The 25150-nt window shown below is 52.9% G+C and overlaps 1 protein-coding gene across 1 annotated transcript; it reads left to right on the forward strand.

The window, feature by feature from the left end:
- Window positions 1-72: 72 nt before the first annotated feature.
- LOC119091394 (uncharacterized) lies at window positions 73-25108 on the forward strand. Its single transcript, XM_037214167.1, has 5 exons — window positions 73-215; window positions 19566-19652; window positions 21142-21287; window positions 23073-23197; window positions 23546-25108. The coding sequence occupies exons 2-5, from the start codon at window positions 19645-19647 to the stop codon at window positions 23648-23650; spliced, it is 384 nt and encodes a 127-aa protein (XP_037070062.1). The 5' UTR covers window positions 73-215; window positions 19566-19644; the 3' UTR covers window positions 23651-25108.
- Window positions 25109-25150: the final 42 nt, after the last annotated feature.

The following is a 25150-nucleotide window of genomic DNA, read 5'->3' on the forward strand; positions in this document are numbered from 1 at the left end:
AAACGGCTAGCGCCGCTGGCGGGGTTTCTCCATGGCACAGACTGGCAGTGTGACCGCGGCCAAGGTGTCGTGCGACGCGATGACGCGGCCTCTGACCCTGCGCGGGCCCCTGGCGGCCGGGCATCGCGCAGTTATGCCCAGGGCCTGGCTGCCTGAGACTTCAACGGGCGGGCTGACGGCGGCCAGGTGTGCGGCGGGCTCGGCGCCCAGGCCAGGTGAGGTGTAATGGCCGTGCGCCCGGGGCACCGCCCGGCCAGGGGCTGGCTGCCCTCCACCAGCAGTGCTACCCGGGCCGCCGCCCTCCACCAGCAGTGCCACCCTGGCCGCCGGCGGGTGGAGAACGCTCCGCTGGAAAGAGCCGGCGGAGGGTCCGCCGAGCTGTGGGGTGTGTGATGACGCTGTCTGTCTGTCCGCCGGCCTTGATTGTGTGCATTACCGTCATTATGTCACCCTGGCCTCTGCCGCTCCGATTAGAGGGCGTCCACCTAGGGTTCTGTGTTTGGGCGTTGGATTAGCGCAGTTGGCAGGACTTTCCGAGAAGACTTCCCGCTGAGATGTTCGAAAGACTGACGTCTTTGCACCTTTATTGCGCTGCTGCAGTGGTGGCAGTTTTGCATCACTCTCAGTGCCCTATATATAGACATGATCATCTAGGTCCTTAGCATTCGACTGGCTACGCCAGCTGAACTCCATTTCTCGGATCTTAGCCCTCGAGTGCAGTTTCCGCTCGTCACTCTGCGGCAATGAAAGCCACCGAATAAGGTTCGGTCAGATAACAGAACGACTCCCTTCGGATGTGATAAAGCCGACGCCCAATATTTGGACCGGTGCAGCGGAACCAGCCTCAGAAGTGTGTGTGAACCTCATTCCCGTACGTCTATTTCGATGCCGGCCATTTCGCCGTTTCCGCCGCCAATCATGGCTAGATCAGCTGTCAAGGCTTTGGGCAAATCACGAACAACCTCCGTGATTGCAGACGTAGCCAATTGTGGATAGGAGCCTCAAGACGGGAGCCTCAAGACAAAATGCCGACATATCGCCGAACGGCTGCCATTTCCCTCACGCTATTTAGTACAAGCTTTGAGAAAACGATATGCTGTATCGGAAAAGCCGAATATCATCCAGCCTGTACGGAGTAAACTGCAAGACAGACTCAGAAATGAAAGCACATTCCGCTGAACACGAACAAGTAACTCTTGCCAACCATGTGCCCATAATCAGCCAGCGGCGCGTCTGTGACCGGCGGGCGGCCGTCCCTTCGTGACCCCTGCCCGGACGGACCACGGCCAGTCCGTTACCGGGACCTCTGGGTGCAGTCACACAGTCACTGGGTCGGCTGAACACAAGCCGCTGTTCGCGGGACGACGCGAAAAAAACAGAGTCGTGTTGACGGCCGGGCTGCGATTGGATGACAGCCGCTTCCTCCCGGCACCAGCCCCCCTTCCTGCGCATCCCGACAAAAACTCCCCCTGGCCGGTCGGCGCAGCCACCGCGTGGGAAGCGGCGTATCTGTGCCAGCGCAGTGAGCACGAGAGGGGGGTGGGGGGGGGGGGGGACGAGCACTCGGATTTACTCACTGCCGCTCATGGTTAAACATGTGGCCTGACGAACGGTGGGGAAGGACGGGAGAATGAACGACAGGGTGAGTGTTATGGAAGATTGGGATGGGGAGAAGTGAGAGAAGGGAGGTGCATGCAATAGTTTTCTAGCATTTTCAAAATCTAGCGATCTTGCTAATCATGGAACGGATCTCCGTTCTTTTAAAGATACGAGATGGCTGCTATACGAGCTGGATGGCTGCTATTACCAGATCAGATTTCCAACACAGCGCATCGGTCTGTTATACACTAAAACTGTTGGCGCAGCTCAGGCATAAACATTACATTTTAGCGACAGCTCTTTATTTCGGAATTGCACGTGTCTTGCACGATGTTTATTGAAGTATGCATTGATTCTAATGGATTAACACAATAAGCTGGTGTTATTTGGGTGGTATAAACGGTTCATTGAATGATAGGTCGCCGAATTCTTGCGGCATCGAAAGACAAAGCAATGCGTGTGCGTTTCGTTAAAGCACTTTTAAACCACTGAACCTAATTTAAATCTGATTTGTTTTCAGCTTTTTTTGGAAAGAGTCTGAAATCTATACCAAGAAAGACATGGTCATTCGCTATACGAAAGTACATTTTTTACTTCTTTTAGCTCGTTCTAGACACCATATATCGGCGTGCGGTTCCTAACTTTGTGAATGGGACTCCCTGGTGACAAATGGCTGAGGTTGTGCGTAGTTGAATGCTGTCTTATGCTTTTTTGCGTCGTGCAATAAGGCACAGGCACTCTTAATTGCACGGCCATGGCGGACGTCCCGGCAGCGTGATAGAAACTGAAACATGAAAACGCAAAAGACGTTCTGCAAACGTAACGCTAAATTGATCTGCTGAGATCACCACAAATATTAAGCACGGATGGCAAAGACACTGCTCTGAGCCGAGTACGAAGACCACTCTACGCCATCATTGTTCTCTGGTTGTCCGCTTTGTCGCTATGGCCGTTAAGCCGCCGAAGGAAATCGACCTATTGGTTTAAGGCTTTGCCTATCAGGCTCAAACTGACTTCTGTACGCTTCACAAATGACAGCAAGCTATCTGAATGTACAGAAGTCACGCGATTGAAAAGGATTGGATTGGGCTTCACCAGACATTTTTAGTTTCTTACGCAGACAGATGCAGCGCGTCGTCACGATCACGCATACAGATGCAGCGCGTCGTACAATTACGCAGACAGAAGTGGCGCATCGTCATGATCATGCAGACAGGTGTGACGCGTCCTCACGTATCATGCGGTGCACTTTGTTTTGACCAGCCGTTCCCTCCCCACGCAACCATGTTTTTCCATTGTCTTGGGTTTAGCATGCTGGGAGAGGGCCCGTAGGCCGCCGTGTAACCCGTGTTTCAGCAGCAGTTATGGTTGTGAGGACCAACGCGACCAGCGCGGATGTGTCCGCAGCACCTTCCGTGCTTGGTTTAGCTTGGTTTGGGTTGAGTTAAAGTCCTTTCAACCAGTAGCAGCTATTATACCGCTATATACCGGGGGGGGGGGGGGGGGGGGGGTACTGGTGTGGCAGTGCGCCGCCGAACCTGCCGGGCACAGATACCCTTCCATGAAGCTTGTGCCGGCGCCCGGGCAGAGCTGCCGCCAGCGCGGCTGGGCGACCGCCTCATGGCCGACGACCCCTACACCACTCGCTGGTACAGGCTTTAGGACGCATTCCGATGAAGCGTTGAGTAAGACAAGCTGGGGATGTTTTTCTATTGCTGCTATCTTGATTGGGATTGGAACCCTTTTGGCCAGCACTGGTCATTTCATGATCATGTGATGAAGTGGGAAACCTCCTCTAACGAGCTAGCCTTGCCTTGCGGAAAGTAAAGCCTGGCTGATAAATTTGTGTCTATTGGGAGTTGGGAGCCAAGAGAGTCTTGCGACGGCTCAGGGAGCGCGGCGGGCGTAGATGGCGCTACAGTAAATCCGCCGTAGCTAACGTGGAGTCGATAGGCTATTTCATCATCTTCTGTGGAAGCAATGGCAGGTTCAGGAGGCAACCAACCATGCCAGCGGCCGCACAATCACCTGTAACCAGCTATGCCCACAGGCATGATGCAGTCCCACTGGCGCCTCTTGTGCCAGGATGGAGTAAGCTCCAGTGGCGAACTATTCGCAGCGTTCCTGGAAACCAGGATGCTACTGCTGAACACGCTGTCTACTGCAACGTGTCAAGTTGCGTCATCCGAGCCGGCCATGGCCGACGCTCAATGACAATCTGCGAGACTTGCAAACCCGGCGGGACCAAGCCTAAACACGAGAGTGTCGCACCGCGCGTGGCATCCAGTGGATGGGCACAGGTCTTTTTCAGGAGAGAATTCAAACGCTAAGTCGTAAGCGACCGCGCTGAATGCTTCTCGACATCTCCAACCTCATAGGAGATATAGACTGGATCGCGCAAGCCCACTCTTGGTCACAGTTTGTGGACTGGACCGCACAAGCCTGCTCTCGGTAACAGTATGTGAGACTGGATCACACAAGCCCACTCTTGGTCACAGTATGTGAGACTGGACCACACAAGCCCACTCTTGGTCACAGTATGTGAGACTGGACCACACAAGCCTGCTCTCGGCCACAGTATGTGAGACTGGACCACACAAGCCCATTCTTGGTCACAGTATGTGAGACTGGATCACGCAAGCCTGCTCTCGGTCACAGTATGTGAGACTGGACCACACAAGCCTGCTCTCGGTCACGGTATGTGAGACTGGACCACACAAGCCTGCTCTCGGTCACAGTATGTGAGACTGGACCACACAAGCCCACTCTTGGTCACAGTATGTGAGACTGGACCACACAAGCCCACTCTTGGTCACAGTTTGTGGACTGGACCACACAAGCCTGCTCTCGGTCACAGTATGTGAGACTGGACCACACAAGCCCATTCTTGGTCACAGTATGTGAGACTGGACCACGCAAGCCTGCTCTCGGTCACAGTATGTGAGACTGGACCACACAAGCCTGCTCTCGGTCACGGTATGTGAGACTGGACCACACAAGCCTGCTCTCGGTCACAGTATGTGAGACTGGACCACACAAGCCCACTCTTGGTCACAGTATGTGAGACTGGACCACACAAGCCCACTCTTGGTCACAGTTTGTGGACTGGACCACACAAGCCCACTCTCGGTCACAGCTTGTGGACTGGACCACACAAGCCCACTCTTGGTCACAGTATGTGAGACTGGACCACACAAGCCCCCTCTTGGTCACAGTATGTGAGACTGGACCACACAAGCCTGCTCTCGGTCACAGTATGTGAGACTGGATCACACAAGCCCACTCTTGGCCACAGTATGTGGACTGGACGCATGGACGTACCGGACACGGCTGCAGCGAACGCCTTCGGCTCGCACGTGAGGCACGACATGGCCGTGGGTCTGTCGAAGCGCCAGTGTGACCCACTGCTGCCCTGCCCGCCCACCGTGTGCAGCTCGCCACACGCCGGCCAGTCAGCTGCACCGCCAGAGATCAGTACCGCCCTGCAGTCGATGAGTAGCTCCAGGGCGGGAACGGGCGGGGCGCCGCCAGAGCTCAGCACCGCCCTGGGACCGGTGAGCAGCCTCAGGGCGGGGGGGGGGGGGGTCGGGGCGCCGCCAGAGCTCAGCACCGCCCTGGGACCGGTGAGCAGCCCCAGGGTGGCGGGCTGTGACGCCGTAGCACTGCAGCTGATGAGGTGCTTCGCCGAGATCGGCCCCACGTACTCAAGATCTTTGAGGCGTTGATCATAGCCTGGAAAGTTCCAGCCCCATGGAGGGGCGCGAAAATGACTTCGGCGTACAAAGCCAGTAGCAAGTCACAATCCTGCAGCGTTTGGTTCATTGCTGTCTTTAATGCCAAAGCAAAACTAGTCGGAAAGCCATCAACATCCAACTGGCTTCATACTTAACCCACAATAGTATGTTGCCAACGCGATACGCGCATATACCCTACCGCTAGTCAAAGTGTGCATCATCGATGACGTCACCTCAGTCTCCACCAGAAGAGGTAAATGTGTTGACGCGTTTAACCTGGCATGAGCTGTCAAGGGCGATTGATAGTTTCCTATGTTTCGAACAGAGTCCAGTCAGTAAAAGGTGGTACCACCTTGGACGTCACTCTCGCAGCAGTGCAAGACAGCACTTTCAGACCAACTATGTTAAATCTTTCCTATAATGGCATTCAGTGTTACTTATTACACTATGCATATGCCGCTTCGATAGCAGGTGACTGCCAGATCCTACACCGGCCGCCTTACGTGCCCTGACCAGTCTCACTGAGCCGCGTCCCAGAGCGCGCAGACGCATCCGACCTTAGCAACATGTTAAATGTCTTTGCATAGTTCACTTGAATTGGCGTGAAAGGTAATCCGACGAAACAGAAGTCATACTTCTTGGAACAGCACCATCGCCCAGAGCGCGTGCAACTTTTTGATCAGCTTCGATGGTGAGATCTAAAATCAGTTCAGAACGTAGGCAGCAATAACCAGTGTACATTAGATCAAGAACTCAAGGCTTAATACTTGGTGAATATGAGATCAGCGGCGTTGCACAGCGCCGTTACGGCAAACTCGGACAATTAGCAAGCTCATAAACACTTTCAGAGACAGTTTGGCTCATTACATTAAGATGTTTATCTTCCCACACATGACCCACCAGCTGCCGGTCTCAGGACTACGGGCACGGCAGCGGTCGCATCGCATCGATCAAGGTCATCAGCTGCATAGCTTGAATCATCACTAGAGCACAGTCGCAATTGCATCTCAAACGCACGACGAAAACTCATGTCGATACTTTTCAGTACCACGGTTGTCTACGGGAAATGTGTTCTTGTGCAGGTGATGGTATACGGAGCACAAGGACCAACACCTGGAAGCTTTTATCTCATTCTGAGCAGACACATCCAAACGCATAAGCCGCGCAGCTGCAGCAGGACGGCTTCAGACTCGGCGATGTCGTTTAGAGGCCACTCAGTAGGTCACGCCTGTCCGATCGCTTCACTTGGATAAATTTATCAACACTGGCCCCTGCAACATATCTGTGAATGCTGAGCATGCTTATCAGGGAGCCGCCATAGGTTTCAGAACTACGAGCGTCAAGGTATAGTTTCAGCCATTTTGGTCTTCTCTTCCATCACCCATTGCAAGAACGGTGCTCGAAATGCACGTCTTGCTAGGTAGCATGGGTGAGCCTCAGTACTGCAGCGCACGTCAAAGTCTCAGCAGCCCCGCTGTTCTGAATTATTGCAGTGCGCACTGACACCCTTCACTTTGAAGACCGGTAACTTCATGGAGGTCTGATATCAGTATTGCACCCCGAAAAAGGTTTGCCAGAGCCCATGTCCGTCGTGCAAAAAAAGTAGAAACACTGCTTCATCCTACCACGGGGCATTCCAAACACAACACAGGTATGTGCTGTGAATAAAAGCTAGGGTAAAGGCTAGGATGACAAGCGTTCAACCGTTGACCCTTGTTTTGTAGCATATTGTGTCGAACAATGATCTGCATTGATCAGGGGCGGATCCGGAGGGGAGGGGACACGGGGTCATTGTCCCCGCCCCCTGGGCCCCGAATGGGCCCATAGGCTCCGACGGGTTCATAACCGGCCGAACAGGTTAAGTTTTTTTAACATAAAACGCAACAAAATCGGACATTTTTGGATTTTCAGACGACTAAGAACAGTCCAAGCGAAAGTCAAGGACCTACGAGATGACAACAAAATGCAATGATTGAAAAGTTGTGAAATGGGAGCTTTGAGCCTAATTACGCTTAATTGCCCTGTGCTTTTTCCGGGCAACTATATGTCCACTTGCAGGGCCATTCCGATCGTTAAGGAGCATTCCACGTTGCCCTTGATTCCTTTGCATTTGCTCGGAGGCCCCTGCGCTGTTGCTGGCCCCCTCCTGCTAGCGTGCCGGGGGAGAGGGGGGGGGGGGGCTGTCAATCAGGAGCATGCCACGGATCTTAACCTGCCGGGATATTCTCGGTTTCTCAGCGGCGCTTTACGTTGGTCTCGGTTCACGTAGCACGCGCTCGCGATGTGCTCATGGGCCTTTCACATTGGTATAGAGCGCTTACAATTCTTTGCCATTGGCTTAGAGCCCCACGCCCTTGCTGGGGGCCCGTCTTTTAACTTGCTTGGGCACGCACGGTCATTCGGGACCCTCCAAATTAGGTCTTGAGGAATTTGTATTTAAATGGAGGGCTCTACGCACTTGTCGGGGTCCCATCTATTAGCCTGTTCGCACCCCGGGGATTGTCTGGGGGCCCTACACATTAAGTATTTTATTTAAGGGTCCTACGCTCTTTTTGGGGGTCGCCTGATAGTCTGCCCGGGTAAACTCGATCTTTCGGGGCCCTCCACACTGGTCTTGGGTACCTCTTATTTGAATGGGGGGGGGGGGACATCACGCTCTTATCGGGGGCCTATCTGATAACCTACTCGGGCCCATTCGATCATTCGGGGTCCCTCTTCATTGGGTCTCGGGCGTATCCTATTTGAATGGGGGGGGGGGGGGGCACAACGCACTTGTCGGAGGCCCCTCTGCTCGCCTCCTCGCCCACGCTGCATTGTGGAGGGGCCTGCAAATTGGGTCTTGGTGTTTGAATTTGAGGCCTTACGCTCCTATCAGGGCGATCTGAAAGCCTACTCGGGAACACTCCATCTGTCGAGGGCCCTCCTTGTGCTTCTTATTTGAATGGAGGACCTTACGCTCTTGACAGGGGCTCTGTATGTTGACATGCTCTGACGCACTCGATCATTTGTGGGCCCTCTACATCATGTCGTTGGTATTTCATGTTCGAACGGAAGACCCTACACCCTTGTCGGGGGTCACACCTGTTAACCTGCTCTTACACACTCGATTGGTTGGGGGCCCTCCACATGATGTCTTGGGAACTTCGTGTTTTAATGGAGGGCCTTACTCCCTTGTCGGGGTTAGCACCATCTGTTCATCTCCTCGGCTACACTGGATTTGTTTCGGGGATCCTGTATATTGGGTCTTGGTGTTTGAATTTAGGGCCTAAAATTGTGTTCGGAGTCCTATCTGTTTACCCGCTCGGGCTCACTTGATCATTCGGGGACTCCCTGTATTTGGATGGAGGACCTTACGGTCTTGACGGAGGCCTTACATGTTAACCTGCTCGGGCGCACTCGATCGTTCAGGGGCCTTCACATGGTGTCGTGGGTATTTATTATTTGAATAGAGGGCCTTGCGCACATTCGATCATTCCGGGACCTTCCATGCTGTGTCTTGTGTACTTCTTACTTGAATGGATGACTCTATGTTCTTGGAGGGTCCCATTTTAAGCTGCTCGAGGCGTTGGTGGATACAGAGGGAAGGGGAGAAAGCCACGGGACCTTGCCCGCATAGGCCATCTCGAGGGGCCCTATAGGCTCCGAAGGGGCCCAGAACCGGCCGAACGGACGCAGTTTGACAACAAAACAAAAACACAACAACAATGGACATCTTTGGGCCTACAGAATACCAAGGACAGTTGCTAGCAGAAGTAAAGAGTCCATAAGCAGACAAAGTTCATTCTTCGCAGATCGAGACGGTGCTGCTTGGGAGAAATTGTCTGGCTCATTACGCTGTCCAGATGCATTACGCTGCTGCCCGGGCCCTACATGTCAGTTATGCCGGGTCAATCTGATCGCTAGGGAGTTTTCTACGTTGCCTTTTTGATCTCTTTGCATTTTCTCGTGGGGCCCAGCGCTGCTGTTGGGAAGCTATCTGCTTCCATGCCTAGGCTCTCTTGATCGATGAGGTTTTCCTTCACGGATTATTCCAATTTGCCCGAAAATCTCCATACGCTTTGCCCGGGTCCCGTATGCCAGAGAACACTTAGTTGCTCAGGGACATTTCATATTAGTCTTGGATTCACTCCACTTGCTTGGAGGGCCTTGTGCTGTTGCTGGGCTTCATATAAGGTAAGGCACCGAGCCACTCGATGCTCAGGGCCCTCTACTTTCATCGAGGGCTCTTTCCCTTTGATCTTACTTGCAGAGGACTCTTCCCTCCTGTCGAGACTCTCTCTGTTGACCTGCCAACACACTCTTGATCGCACAGGGGTATGGATTCAGGGTCTTGGGTAATTCTCCTTTGCTTCTCCGCCTCAGAACAATAGTAGAACATGGCTTCTCACAGCCTGATAGGGTCGCTGACCGTACCCATACCTCTTACATGTTGCGTGTCGATCCCATGACCGCCTCGAATGCTCCTTATCATAATGGCTTTTGACGGTGACATGGGCCAGTGTGAGTCGGGCCCCTGGCAGTTGGACGGTGACATGAGCCTTTGTGAGTCGGGCCCCTGGCAGTTGGACGGTGACGGGATCCTGTGTGAGTCGGGCCCCTGGTAGTTGGACGGTGACATGAGCCTGTGTGAGTCGGGCCCCTGGCAGTTGGACGGTGACGGGAGCCTGTGTGAGTCGGGCCCCTGGCAGTTGGACGGTGACGGGAGCCTGTGTGAGTCGGGGCCCCTGGCAGTTGGACGGTGACATGAGCCTGTGTGAGTCGGGCCCCTGGCAGTTGGACGGTGACGGGAGCCTGTGTGAGTCGGGGCCCTGGCAGTTGGACGGTGACGGGAGCCTGTGTGAGTCGGGCCCCTGGCAGTTGGACGGTGGCGGGAGCCTGTGTGAGTCGGGGCCCTGACAGTTGGACGGTGGCGGGAGCCTGTGTGAGTCGGGCCCCTGGCAGTTGGACGGTGGCGGGAGCCTTTGTGAGTCGGGGCCCTGACAGTTGGACGGTGGCGGGAGCCTGTGTGAGTCGGGCCCCTGGCAGTTGGACGGTGGCGGGAGCCTGTGTGAGTCGGGGCCCTGACAGTTGGACGGTGACGTGAGTGGTCGGGCCGCTGGCAGTTGCTATGGGTTCCTATCATCTCTGCGTACCTAAGGGTCCCTGAAGACCCCAGGATTAATAGCGGCCATGACGGTAACAGTGCAATCCAAGCGGTCAGCAGGTTTTGGAAGTCCGCCTGTCTTGACTCCATGAACCGGTGAAATGCATTCCTACTGTCTCGGGATTTGCTGACTATCATAGGGCCTTTGGCTGTCTCTGGTCGTCTGAGGGGCGCGGACCATTAATGACGGCCTTGGGTTTGCAAGTATGTTGGGTACCTTTAATTCATTGAAGCCTGGTGTCAGCTGGGAGCTCCAGATTTCTCGCTAATGCGAATATTACTTGCTCTGGAGGCTTTTCATAGAAATGCTAATCCTAGAATCATGATAGAAGGATCTCTGTATTGAAATTGGTCCGATCCTGATATTCGTTCTTTTCATCCTCGTCATCCCAGTCAGAAATGCATTTTGTGATTGGATTCTAGTAAAAGAGAGATTTCGGTTGTTAATAATAGCCGTGTTCACGACGGAATTCGGTGCAAAACTCTTTGAAGTTTTAAAAAAAACTTTTAGCAGTTTATTTCCTAACCACCCACCTTTTATGAGCGATTTTCGGCTAAAAATGTTTCGCCGATATCCAAAAGCATGTTTGTAGGGACGCATAATATGATGAACGGCGGTTAGCTGGCTACAAGCAAGATGATGCTTTCATGGACAGGTATGACACCAGATTCTTCTTTCCGAAACTTTTCAAAACGTATTAAAAATATTTGGAGGCGTCTCTGAAACGGACGCGGCAAAACAAACTCCTAAATATTTGCTGCGTTCCTGTTTGTAGGTACACAGTATTTGTAGAGCTTACTTACCGTAATTACAGAGCATACAGGGCTTGCATGCCAATACCATGATCTTAGATGTATGGGCCTTAAATGAAACAATTTTCAAATCTCGCGTTGCTTCACACAGCACCGATGCAAACGATAATGAAGTAGCCGGCATCCAATACCCTCGACCAATGCATGTTTCTAATTGACAGGTTAGTTAGATAGATGTGGTTTATCTGCGGCATGTTATTGGAATTGCATAATAACAATATTTGCCTTGTCGGAGTGTTAAGCAGATACTAAATTTTCGTGCAAATATTTTGACACCTTTTCCTTACTTTTTAAAGCATCATTCTAGCGTATAAACAGCTAATGCCAATAATTATCAACAGAGCTGAATAACGTCCCCGGGTGGTCGCCACCGAGGGCTAATGCGCACATTTTAGCAGGACTAAAATTTCTGATCTGTCCGCCTCCATGCAGCCACAGCTCCAGCAAACACTTCAGACCAGCTCACCTCCCTTGCGATCACAGCTCCAGCAAACACTTCAGACCAGCTCGCCTCCTTTGCGATTACAGCTCCAGCAAACACTTCAGACCAGCTCGCCTCCTTGCCGTCACAACTCCAGCAAACACTTCAGGCCAGCTCGCCTCCTTGCAGCCATAGCTCCAGCAAACATTCCAGATGGCGTTTAAAGACCGCCAGCCAGTCCCTCGTCTTGATGTCCAAAGCACATTGCGAGATTTTTAAAATGGTTTTGAGTACATGCGTGTCGTGGGTAAAGGGTTTTTGATGGTGTACCTCACTGCAGGAAACATCAAACTATGTGGTGAGGCAACTTCGCACTTGCTTTGATTATCGGCGTAGTAAGCGATTGGAGTTGATTGAAATCGTATTGTCCACGTTAACATGAGGAGCATTGCTTCAAAAATTCAATTCCTGCACTTGTGAAGCCCCAAGATATTTTACAGCCAACCGTCGGTGCCTTGTTGATGAAGTAAGAGAAATCAAACTCGCTGTGTTTACCCGTGCGATACTTTACGGGTTGGATATGACTGATTTTGCGTGATGTGCTTGAAAAGAACGCACAAAAGAAGCACGTGCGATAGAAAAGGCATCCGCGTGAAAAAGTACGAAAACAGGCTTATCGGACAGACATACCAAACATCATTTGATGTGATTTGTAATGATGGACGGCGCTAAGGGGGGATGAATCCCCCTTGATCCTCGGATAGGAGGGGACAGTCTCCCCTACCACGATAGACTTCTCACAGGGGGAGAGGTATTCTTTGCAGGCATTTTCGTTCACAGGGGCCAATATTTACCAGAATAAAGTTCCATCACATGTTCTAGCATCGAAATGCTAGGCATACGATGCAACGGAGTGCTATCTCATTGATCACTGGGCGACATTCCCAAGATTGTCCTGGTATTCAGGGGCCTTGCATGATAATTTCATGATCAAATATGTTGTTGGCACTTGTCCGCCGATTGGCGGAATTTTTTAAAGCAATTGGTTGCAATGAAGTTTACATTTCCAGTAACAAGTAGCTATATCAGATATCATAAAGTATATTTTCACATATTCATTAGCTATGAATGTTTCGTCACATGAACGGTTTGAACAGCTTGTGTGGTTAAGCCTTTATTTAATATGACGACAGAGTCTCAGCATGACGCGACCAGGATGGGTGAGGACACATATCCCCTCAATGCCCTCCGAGCATTGCGAAAATGGCTGCTCTTGGCGCACAAATTTTTCGGTGTCTTCGTCTTTATTTGTTTCACACCCAACGTGCAACTTTTAAGTTTCAGCAGGTTGGCTTACTTGCTGAGGACATGTCCGAGGAGGGACTTCAAAGGAATTGCAAACATGGCAACTTGTTTAGACACGGACACATTTTGAGGACACTTATAGAAATGTCTGTTGTGTGTTTCATACTTCTGACAGATTTATGACAAAATCGCCTTAACGTTTTCTAAAAAGGAAAAATCGTCTTTTTGCTCGTCTCGATTCGACTCTGGCCAGTAACATTCATTAGGCCTCCGATCACTTAAATCAGTATATATGGCAAAACGGAATGTGCTCAGTTGGATTTAAAATGACGCCTTCTCTGCTCTGGTATTTCATTTCTTGCCGGATGCTCAGAAAATGGGGTCCCGTCCAGCCGTCCTGGCGGAGAGTGTTGAGGATTTCGAGGAATCCTGGGAGTTGAATGCAAATTCCCTCTCAGGTAAGAGATTTGGCCTCTTTTGATAACCGGAGACCTTGACTTTGACGTACGATCCCATATCACTTTGACGTAAGATCCCATATCACTTTTAGAATCGAAGCGGCTCCCAAATAGCTTTCCTGTATCGCTCTCGAGTCCGGTATTCGTAGAATTTGGTCCACGGAGATACGTGCTGGACACTGGCTTGGGTTGACGCGTGTGCACTTCATACAGATGAACATGGAGACACAGATGTGACTGGCTTCAGACTAAATTGTGCAGACAGGCCTGTGTTAAGTTATCAATGGGAGCAATTCACTTAACTCGCCATTCAGGTCAAGTGGCATTGTTCAATGATCTCTGGATTTTTTTCTTTTGTGATGTTGATTCCCGACACTTGGAAATAGGAGACACTTTTGGTGTAATTCCGTGGTTTGACGGCTGACCGATGGTGATGGCATTGGTTCATCAGCCGGAATGTTTCAACCTCTCCTAGAACACGCACAAGTGGCGTGCTTGAATTAGTGAGGTGAATGCAAACGATCCAAGCTGAGCTGAAGTATTTATGTAAATATACATAAAATGCGTTCGTAATCTCCGAAACAAGATTTGACCACACACATTTTTTTAGTGATTTGCTGCAGTGGATCGCTTTGGTCATGAGCCAGCAGGCATTCATACGAATGTCATATACTTACATGACATATGTATGCACTATCTTAGGCTTGACATGCAGTGAGGTTTTGAAGTAACGCAATTCTGCGAAAAAAATCAACGAAAACTCACTGAAAAGTTTGCCGCACTGCGTCTTTTCATTTTCCCACCACACTGGAAAAGACTAAAGGAATAATGAAAGTCCCTTCCCCACTCGGGTGGTGGCTAGAAAAACGTACCTACTCATATGGCGACAACAAGTTAACGAGTCTTTCGTTCTAAGGCCTTTGGTTTCACAATATTTCTCTCAACTAGGGCTTCCCCTCTCCATCTCTAAGAGGTTCCATTTCACCTTTTTCTCCCCTGTCTGCAAGCTACTAGGATTATTATCCCTGTTCGTGCAGAATCTGCTGGTAATGATTTTATGGGGGCACCCAGGGACTGCAGGTACCGACTCTAGGAAAGCACCCAGGGGCGGCGAGTACCGATTCTAGGCAGGCACCCGCGGGCTGTAGGTACCGACTCTAGGGAAGCACCCAAGGGGGGGGGCAGGTACCAATGTGGGGGGGGGGGTCCTTGCGGTGGGCGTCGTGCGTGGCTGCCTGGCCGCCGCTGGATGTTGTACGCCGCCGGCTGCCGCTGTCACACCCTCCCACAAGAGCGAATTTATCATGAGGGGCCCATTGGTCAGCATACGAGCCCGATGATGTTAGCGCATGGCTCGGCACGTTGTGGCTCCGGTACACCCGACACCAACACACACTCATGTGAGCCACAGAGCTAGGATGAAGCGGGTGACCGGGGCATTGGCGGGATGGTGGATTCGGTCAGGCACCTTGAACGGCGGTCCCCCCGCCCATGGCCGTGTGCCCTTAATCACGGTACCCCGCCTCCACCCTTCAGCTTGAGATAATATTTAAATGGGGCAAAAACGGCATCGCGTGCATACTAATACGCCCAACTGGCAAGGGTCCCACGCACAGGCAAATTATATTGGCAAGAGCCCACTGGGTAATGGCCCTGGGACCTCCCCCCCCCCCCCTCCCCCCTCCCCGGCCTTAACTAATCCACGCAGACTCCATGCACTCGGCGCCCCATCACACTCATTCCAAACATTCTCATACACTGGCGTCCACGTCATCCCATTCATCCTTGGCACGCATACGGGTCCCCCCCCCCCCTTTCCTGCGCCTTGGCACTATAATTGGCTCGTCCGCGTGGGTCCTCGTTAAGTTAAGTTTAATTCATTTATCACATTTCGACCTGTCCATAAAGCCACGTTTAAGCCCCGTTCAAAGTGTATCACGTTGATTTGCCAGCTTGACACCGACGCAGCTGCTGGGCCGACACCGAGTGCCCGAAGCTGAACGGCGACTCGTTCCCTCGCCTGACCTCCAGAGTGACGGCTCCCTATTTGGACGACGCTCCCCACGTTCCATCCACGATGGGCGGCCCACCATTCGCACGGCCTTGCCCACTGCTCGCAGCTTCCCGCAGCCGCGCATGCGCCTTAGGCAGTGCCTCGTCCAGCACGGAGGCGTCGCCTCCGGCACCTCTGCGCACTCGCCTCGCGCCCGCCGGAGCAGGCTTTGCAAGGTACCGCCCCACGGCGCGCCCCTCAGAGGCCTGGGGGTACACAGCGCGCTCTATGGGACGGTGGAGCCCCTCGGCAGACGACGAGCGCCCGGCGCGACCTGCGCCCACGCCTTACGGCCTCCTCGGCCGGCGCGCTCTGGAGACCCGGTCTGACCGGCCTGTCCGGCGAGCTGATTCCTCGTCGCCCTCCCTATGAGCGTCGATGGCGGGATCTCTATCCGTCCCGAACATCCCGTCGCCAATCGCTCATAAGGCCCAGCGTACACCACGCCGGAAGAGAGCAGACTGACTTCCATCCTCTCCGAGGCGGAGATACCACGGATAGACTCCGCTACCGCCGTGCACAATCAAGCATCTCGGGCGGCCCCACGGATCCAAGGTCACATCATGACCAATGCCTCTTTATGCCGTCACGCCTGGGGCCAAGTGGGAAACAATAAAACGAGTCAGCCGCCTCCGAAAAAGAGCGAAACTGTGTCTTGAGCCGCGCTACCCACAAACGTGTATCTGCGTAAAAGCAGGACTACGGTCGTCTGGCTCCTCGTCCTTGTCGTAGCCCCGCCGGGCTGCCCGCTTGCCGGCGGGCCAGGAGCAGTGGATTGCTCCGTCCGTCCACACCGCAAGAGACTGTCGTCTGCCGGCGGGTCGCGGCTGCCCGCGCCGCCATCGCACACCACCGGGTGCTGCCCTCTACCGCGATTGCCCATGTCGACTGACAGATGGCGTACGTGCCTCTTTCCGAACGCCGTCCCGATCGACGCCCCGCGAGTAACCCTCCCCGGTCTCACAGAATTGCGCGCGATCCCCCGAGATGCAGCGGGCTCGGTGCACCTCTCCGCTATGCCTCAACACCCTGGCAGGCGGTCTCCCTTCGACCTCTAGCCAACATCCCGGGATCATGTCCGGTTCGGAAAATTCGACGCCGTTCTCCCCTACACCGAACCTCCGGCGTCCGTATCGGATCCCTCTCCGACGAGATGGCCCTTCACTAACCAAACGTGAACCCCGTGCATCATTTGGCCGGAGAGCGATCCAGGCCTAGCGAAGCGGAGAGGAAGGTATAATCCGAACAATACACGCGCTCGCTGAGGGAATCCATGTAGCGCATGCGCTGGGCGGAGCTAGACCGCGCTAACCTATTTAACAGCGACGCGAGCGGAAAGAAAAGAAAACATTAATAAAGAGGAGGTTAACGGCAAAAAAACAACAAAGCAGAACACACAAAAAAACGGCCATGGACCTCACCCACGCGCGGATACCTCACTGGCCCAGCCGATCTATTGGGTGGACGGGTGATCAAGCGAAGGAGATGGAGGAGCATGCACATAACGAATTGTGAACAGGCGCACCCGGGCGGAGCTTGGTAAGAGCTCGGTGTCCCGCAACGGATCAAGGGGAGAGATGGAATGCGAGCGACCAACTGAACGGGAAGTGAGCCATGCGCGGGCATCCGGCAATGCCATCCCGTCTGTCCACCCGGCAAGGCGATCAAATGGATGACAAAAGGGCAGCGCGATTGTGAGCGGATCGCGCATGCGCATCGCCTGTGCTCCGGTGGGAATTCGGCGTCTCAAAAAAAGACAAGACGTCCACAAAAGGACGCGCCCACACTAGCGACAACGGGAGCGGAAAACTAACCGCCCAGTTGGCGTGGAAAACGCACCTTGGTCTGTGCGCAAGTCCCACGAGACTGCGCAGTACACCGGCCTATGCAAAGCGACCGACGACGAGTGGGAAGAGGGCAGCGTGGTCGTGGCGAGAAGCCGAGCATGCGCACTGGATCGAACCCGTGAAGGTCCGGCCACCTCGTACTTTTGACAAACAAACAACGAATGGAGCAATATGAGGCGAGTTGTCCACCTGATCCACGTTCTACCACTATTGCATGTCGGCGCGACTCGTACGCCGCGCCTGGCCGCGACGACGGCCTGGTGAGGGCTCAGACAAGCCGCAGCGCTTCTCATGGCCTTCTCCACCGGCAACTCCGGATAGCTACGGGGCGTGCCAACGAGCGGGCCGCTGCGCCCAAGCATACATCCAGGGCTCCGGACACAGCACCGCCCAACGCCGGGCCGAGTGTCCTCTCGCCGCCCGAGCTAACCTCATCCAGCCTCGCTCCCTCGCTAAAGCATCGCAATGCAAGCCGTCATCTGCATCCACACACAAAGACAACGAGACAAAAATCACTCGCACACTGCGACACACCAGTCCATCGCTTCAGGCGGGCTCAGCGTCGAGCCGCGCGGCACCTTACGCAGTAACGCACCCGAGCCCCTCCGTCTTTCCCCGGCTCCGCAGGAGGGATCCGGTAACCGCGGCTTGAGCCGCCCGGCGGGGAGCGGGGTGAAGGGCACGCTCGGAACGCCAGCCGTCCATGGCCCGGTGGGATGGGAGGGGGGGGGGGGGTCAACAGCCTGGGCACTCACATCGTGTGCGCCGTCGTCGGTGACCGTCGTACGCCGTGTCGAATATCACAGCCGGGTGCTGTGAGCTGGGGCCTCGGAGGAGGGTCGACCTCAATATACCGCTGAAGGCGTCGGGCGCACTCACTGACACTGTACTGTACATCGGGAGCCTCTCGCATAATACTTTATTGACTTTCGACACCACTCATCTGGTTCGGCCCGCCTTCGTCGTCTTGCGTGATCCAATGGGTTTGGCGCCTCGCCCCCTCCGTCCAATGCGTCGCCGGGCCGGCATGCACCTCTCCCAGAGTCCGGCCCTCGACGTGCCCCTAGGCCAGATCTTGGGCGTGGCGTCGCTGGCGACGACGAAAGGCGGGTCTCGCCTCGGGCGGGCCCTGCGCGTCCCCCTCTGGCCCAGTTCCCACGTGGCGTGGCTCTTCTCATGGCATCTAGGGCGACGGTGGCGCCGGCGCGGCGGGGGTTGCTGGGGCGAAATAGCAAACAGCCTCACATGTTAGTTGTGCGTTCCTGTGTGTATGTTGTTTCGCCGATCGCCCGCTCTCGCCTCCATTCCTCTTGGCGCGATGAACGATTTTGGCAGGTGGGGCCGCCGTCATGGCTGTTCTGAGAGAAGCACCTGGCGTTGTTTTGACGACGTGAGCTGATCGGCGGGATCGTCGAACCGAGCTGCATTTATCTCTCGGCCTGATGGACGTGTCTGTTCGCGGGGGAAGCCCTCGACCACGGCCGGCTGGTTCGCTTTCCCACGTTTTGCGCGCGAAACATCTCTGGTCCCGGACGGGTGGCGCGCAAAACGACGAGGCATGAAAATGTGCGCCTACACCAACTTTAAGGACTCACCCAGGGGCGGCGCCACCACGGGCAAGGGCCAGTCGCCTTTGGCCGTTTGCCAGGAGGGAACATGTCTTTTAGTTGCCCTTGGAATTTATGAACCGACAGGAGGTGAGAGATGACCGATATATGCATTGCGTGTTCCATGGTCTGGATGGTTATATGCACTGTGCCGATAAAATCTTCGCAATTGCACCGAGACATTCCAACCGATGGTACAGCGCACATAGCAATGATCAATTGCAAAATGTCATTTACGAAACGCAAGCATTCTCATCCATTTTTACTCAAATATCGCAGCGAGGGTTCTTTTATCTCGTCCCCCTATCCAAAATCGAAAACGTCGCCCCTGTTTGCGATTAGCATGATGACACGACAGACGTGAGGAATCTAGAGCTGGCAAACCAACAGGTACATACGCTTTCCACAATCTAACCCTTACCATGGTATTACAGGGGTAGTCATGCTACAGTTTGTTTGGCACCATGATGATGATGATAATGATGAATATGTATATTATATATATGTATGCATGTACATATACATAAAAGTGGAGTTGTCTTTAAGGAGGTGCTGTCGTTTGCTCTAATACTGCGATATTTTCAGGATCAGTCATATCTAGCGGGGCCTGAAGCGACAAGCATTGCTGGCTCCATTGTACACGATTCTCATTTTACAAAGAGTGATGAAGAGGTGAGATATCGAGAAAATCAGGTGCTCCAAATGGGGACAGTTCATCTGGTAACATGCCTTCTGCTTGTTCTTCCGCCAAGCTTGCATGTAAGTGCGTGCCGAGTGGCAATGCAAATCGCTTCACTCCGTTATCAATTGTTGTGTTTTGGAATTGTCCACTGCCGAGTGTGATTTACATGTGAAGGTACTCAGAGAAAATGTTTGTTGCCAGGAGCATTACTTGCTTTCATCACCCTGCAGGCTCATACATCTGAAACGGCATAATCCAACCTGCCTGATCAGTTCTTGTCATCGACGAATCGCACAGATTCTTGAAACATCATCGCCCTCACATGGGTATGCTCGACAGATTTACAAAACACACGGTTGTTGTTATGTTGTTGTTATGTTTGTATGTTGTTAGTTATGTTTGCTTTGCAGCATTCACATTGAAACATTTAAGGTGTGCTCAACAGAATGTGTGCAATGTCCTCTTCTCGTCCATCTATGTCAACACGTTTGCTGGTGTTTTTTTTTTTTTGCTTCGAATCTGGATCTATGCAGGAGATAAACGTTAGTTTCCTTGCATACCCTGTATTTACAATCCCAAACATAAGACACTGCCTAATGGATGCATTAATCGATGGTGATACACCAATAACGGAAAGTGAGTGAGCGAAAGAAAATAACCAATCCAGCGTAGGAGACGTATTTCGTCAAAGTATTTTGTAAACGTGTTGTCGTTTTATGTTTTTCCTTATTTTTAGACCTTTCATCAGCTTTCTTTTTTTCAAATTTCCATCAACTTTCCCACGCGCGTAGGTGCAAGTCAAGGGTGCATGAACAGAGGCTCGTTCATTGCTTAGAGAATTAACTGTAACTACACGCCACTGCATGAAAAGAATCGATTTTGTGGAACGGGCTGATCCACCCACTTTTACGGTTGTTCCTCACCCTAGCATCCCATGGATCAATCACGTCCTAGCAAAACTGTCTTTTTTGTAAGCTTGTATTTTTTGGCTTGTCATGACATATTTTGGTCAATTGTAAAGCGAGGTGACCATTTGCAAAGATATGCAGTTCGATTGTGTTCTGGAATGTCTTGGTCGCCCTTCATCTATTGTCTATCTGCGTGGAATAAGGCCTACATGCTACGTAGCCTCTGTACAATATCAACCCAAAAGATAACTCGCTGACATTCCGGTTAAAAGTGCTTACACAGTCATTGGGCTACCAACCGACGTGCATACCCCCCACCTTACGCTCTGTATTCCTGCTTCGTCGCCAGTTTTGCTGGTATTCGCTTTAAGCACCCGCCCGTGACCAGGCGAGGTGCGACAAACTAAACAGCACGACATCATCCACTCACCGACGTAGTGTCTGCTCTAAGCATTTCTCGCTGTTCCGCACTGTTCAAGTGCTATGAACATCCACGCTCCCCCGCGTCGCAGCAGCAGCAATACTGCTTCAGCGCGACTCAAACTATTTCAGTGGCGCTTGTTTGTTTCAGAGTTTCCTGTTCCCACTCAAAGATGGCGCCAAGTGTAAGGACTAACGCGGACTGCGTGTCGCTGTCATTGCCGCGCGGCTGCTGCCTGATGACAGGAATGGAGCATGGCCAGCCCGTGGGTCGCTGTCAGCCTATCTCCAGACTAGGTCAGCTCCAGCACAGACACTAGATCAACTCCGAAACAGACGCTGGATCAGCTCCGGCATAGACGCGGATCAGTCCGACTCAGGCGCTGGGCCGCTCCAAAAGACATTGGGGCGCCTCCGTCACAGATATAGGTTCAGCTCCGGCACAAACATAGGGTCACCTCTGACACAGACATAGGGTCAGCTCCTGCACAGACATGGGGTCAGCTCCATCACAGACATAGGGTCAGCTCCGGCACAGACATGGGATCACCTCCGGCACAGACATAGGGTCAGCTTCTGCACAGACATGGGGTCAGCTCCGGCACAGACACAGGGTCAGCTCCGGCACAGTCATAGGGTCAGCTCCGTCACAGACATGGGGTCAGCTCTGGCGCAAACATATGGTCAGCTCTGACACAAACAAAGGGTGAGCTCTGACACGGCAATAAAGTCAGCTCCGGCGCAAACATAGGGTCACCTCTGACACAGACATACGGTCAGCCCCCGCACAGACATAGGGTCAGCTCCGGCACAGACATAAGGTCAGCTCTGGCACAGACATAGGGTCACCTCTGGCGCAGACATATGGTTAGCTCCGGCACAGATACTTCGCCAGCTCCAGTCTATATTTATTAAGGCATTGTATGTGCCTATCCCGTAACAATATCGGAATCCATACTTATGAGGCGCAGCGATGCCTGTTTAGAAGTCCACCGTTCTTACTCGTACTAAACCATTACCGGCTGACGGTCTCGTTGTACCAAATTGCCTTATCCCCAGCCAGTGCCGTCGTCATTGAGGCTTTATGACGCACGCAGCTGCTGAGGCTATATGGCGCCGTCCGCCCCTTACCCTGGCCAGCACCGTGGGGAATCGAACCCCGTACCTCAAGTTTCCCAGACGCTCAGCTTAACCACTACACTATGGGTATTCCATCCCCGCTCAGTGCCTCGTATCTCTAGGATCGGTTTACTAAAACTGAATACTTAGGTTTTGATACATCGGCACAGGCTGAGGTTATGACGTTAAGAGGTGCGGCCTTTCAAAACGGCTGGAGAGGAGCCGACCTGCCCCGGGTCGGTTGCCCTAGTCTGCCCAAAATTTTGGTCCCAGATACTATTTTGGTTCGCATTTGAGTCACTTTATTTTGCCGCGTGAATTTTGCAACAGTCTGGTGTCTAACGCCGTGGGGTTACCTTTCAAGTGGTGAGGGCTGGGCTGAGCTGCAAATTGGGGGGGGGGGGGAGAGAACTCCCATCTTATTATTTTCAAAATTCATGCCCCGTGAGGATGATTTTTTCTCTCAAACGGCCCTTGTATCATGTGTGCCCGCACACTCGGAGCTCTGCTGATATTTGGGCAGTGAGTGATCCCGTTCGAGCTCTTTGCAGTGCTGTTTAGGTCCGTGTCTACCTTCATGTCGATTACGTATATGTAGAATAGCCGCCTATCTGTCATGGGACAGTTTTGCGTCGGCGAGGAATGTGGGTAGAGGACACCGCTTTGGGGTCTTCTACAGTTATTCAGGCAGTCAAGAACCGTGATACATTCGATGATTCGTGCGTACGGTGAAGAATAAAGGGCACAAACAATGGGGCCAATGACCCGTCTCAGCTCCAGCCCCACACCACCACACCACGAAGTGTTCATCGACCGTTCTGGGCCAGCACCAAATGTGATGCATATTTCAGCATTCACATCAGCCTCAGGGGCTCAGGGGCTGGCAAGGCAGCATTGCCACGCTCCGCGTGTTTCCATGACTTACGGGCTTGGTGCGTGTGTGTTTAGCTCCGGTTGTTCCAGGAGAGTACTGCGCTCCCGGCGACCGCCTCCGGCGCATCTCCGGCTACTCCATCTACACGTTCTGGTGTCCCTGTGACGTGGGGCTCATCTGCCGTGCTGCCAAATACACTCAGCTGCCATCGCGGGTACGTGAGAGGCGGTTAGCAAGGGCTCTGTCGCGAGGTCCGGCGCGGCTCTGAACGAAAGCTGGCTTTCTCCCCAATCTCCCACATCCTTTTTCGCTACATCCACCTCTGTTGGGGTTGGAGATGAGACGGGTCATCGGCCCCATTGTTCGTGCCCTTCATCCTTCGTTGTGCACATGAATCCTCGACTATATCACGGTTCTTGACTGCCTGAATAACCGTACATACTGACATGTGTGCAGCGATCCACATTGATGCAGTGTCAACAATATCCGCCGCGTGCAATGATCTGCACCTGTCAGTATGGTCTTCAACATTAATCACACAGCTTATATCCCTCCTTTTCAGATGGGTGCCTACTTTGACCCGCAGTGCGTGCCGGAGGACTTTCCTGATTACGCAACAGCACGGCCGCTGACCAATGACCTTGACCTGGGCGTGACTGTAGTGTGACCCACCCAGTGAACGTCTTCGTGCCGACCTGAGGGAACTAAAGTACAGCAAAGGCCTGCCCTTCGCAGGCAAGGTTGATTCTACATTTGGCTGAAGATGTTGTCTTTGACGTCGCAGATGGCACTACTTTACGTTACAAGTTACGTTAGTTACGTCGCAACAGTTTGGCACATTGGACCCGCAGTCGTTCAGTTGAGTAGCTGCCTGTTACTCATAGGAAGCAATATCAGGTAACTACCCTGCCGATGAAAAAACGGGCGTCAGGCGGCAGCTATGGCATCAGGTGTAAATCGATCTGTTCTGGCAGCACGCAGCTAACGATGTCAAGGGATTTTTTAGTGTTCACGAGATTGTACCGGTGTCGAGCCGTATACCGCGTAGTGATATGGAAACATGCTAAGCTGTTTGACTGATAGGTAAGTGAAATGCATAAGTGCTTTAACTTCGCATGCTTAAAGTATGTTACCTCACTGATATTGTTAGACGCAAAAGCATTGTGCAAAAACTCCTTTGACTTCAAAGATAGTTTTAGTCAGCTGAGGAAGTCCATTGCGCTATAACAACCGAGCTTTCGCGCTATTGCAAGATGAAGTTCTTGCTGTTTATTTTGAATATCATGCCATGCCGTTGTATGTGTTTCTATTGGTTGTACGCCTATGTCATCTATGACACAGCAACGCAGTGAAAAATTCACCCGTCCTTTACAACAGAAATGTTATTTTATATCCTTGGGCTTACTAAATTATAAATGATGGTGGAATACATGTGGTCTAAAAAGCCTACCTGACTTTTAAAACATGTTATCATAACATTTCAAGTTTTCTTTAAGTTTCTAGGTATAGAACACACACAGACGACTATCTGGATCGAATCCACGGTTTACGCTTTTGGCAGTACAGTTCTATTGCGTAGGTACACGACAAAGGAACCCAGGCATCCCGAGCCCGAATGTCAACGACAGGCCATATCTGCCGCTGCTACTCTCATGTCATCAGCTATCTCGACCGTGCCACTCCATCCAACGACACCTGCATAAGGCAGCATCAACTTTGCACAACCCTGACCTCAGCAGCTCAGCTCGCTAGCTCAACTGCGGCTTAGGTCGCCGCACCTCGCCAGAACGGCCCGCGCGGCACGTGCCGCGAGCTCCACAGGTGGCTCGCACGGCTGCCGACCGGCGCCCACGCGGCGGACGGCGTCGGAGCCTCTCCGAACGGCCGCACCGGGGAACACCCAGTGCTGCCACCTGCTGCGAATGGTGTATTGAGCTAGCTGAGTGACAGCAATCAACACTCAAACCTATCTTGGTTTGAGTGTTGATCGTCGCACGCAAAAACGACCTGTCCAGTGCGACGGCCGAAGACGGGGCGGCGCCGGAGCAGAGAGCAGCGGATGCACCTCTGCCTCGTCATGAATCGACGCGTCCGAGCGTCTGCCGCCAGTAACGCCGCGCCGCCAAACAGCCCGTCGCGGCGCAAACAAATCAGCGTCCCGCCTGCA

The sequence above is a fragment of the Pollicipes pollicipes genome, unplaced genomic scaffold (genome assembly GCF_011947565.3).
Source record: "Pollicipes pollicipes isolate AB1234 unplaced genomic scaffold, Ppol_2.1 Scaffold_3447;HRSCAF=4054_pilon_pilon_pilon, whole genome shotgun sequence".
Lineage (NCBI taxonomy): Eukaryota > Metazoa > Arthropoda > Thecostraca > Pollicipedomorpha > Pollicipedidae > Pollicipes > Pollicipes pollicipes.

Excerpts from the sequence above, each read along its gene's own strand:
- LOC119091394 (XM_037214167.1), top strand. Across the intron at positions 21,288-23,072 it reads TCAGCCTATCTCCAGACTAG|GAGAGTACTGCGCTCCCGGC; the intron begins GTCAGCTCCAGC and ends CGGTTGTTCCAG. Across the intron at positions 23,198-23,545 it reads ACACTCAGCTGCCATCGCGG|ATGGGTGCCTACTTTGACCC; the intron begins GTACGTGAGAGG and ends CCTCCTTTTCAG.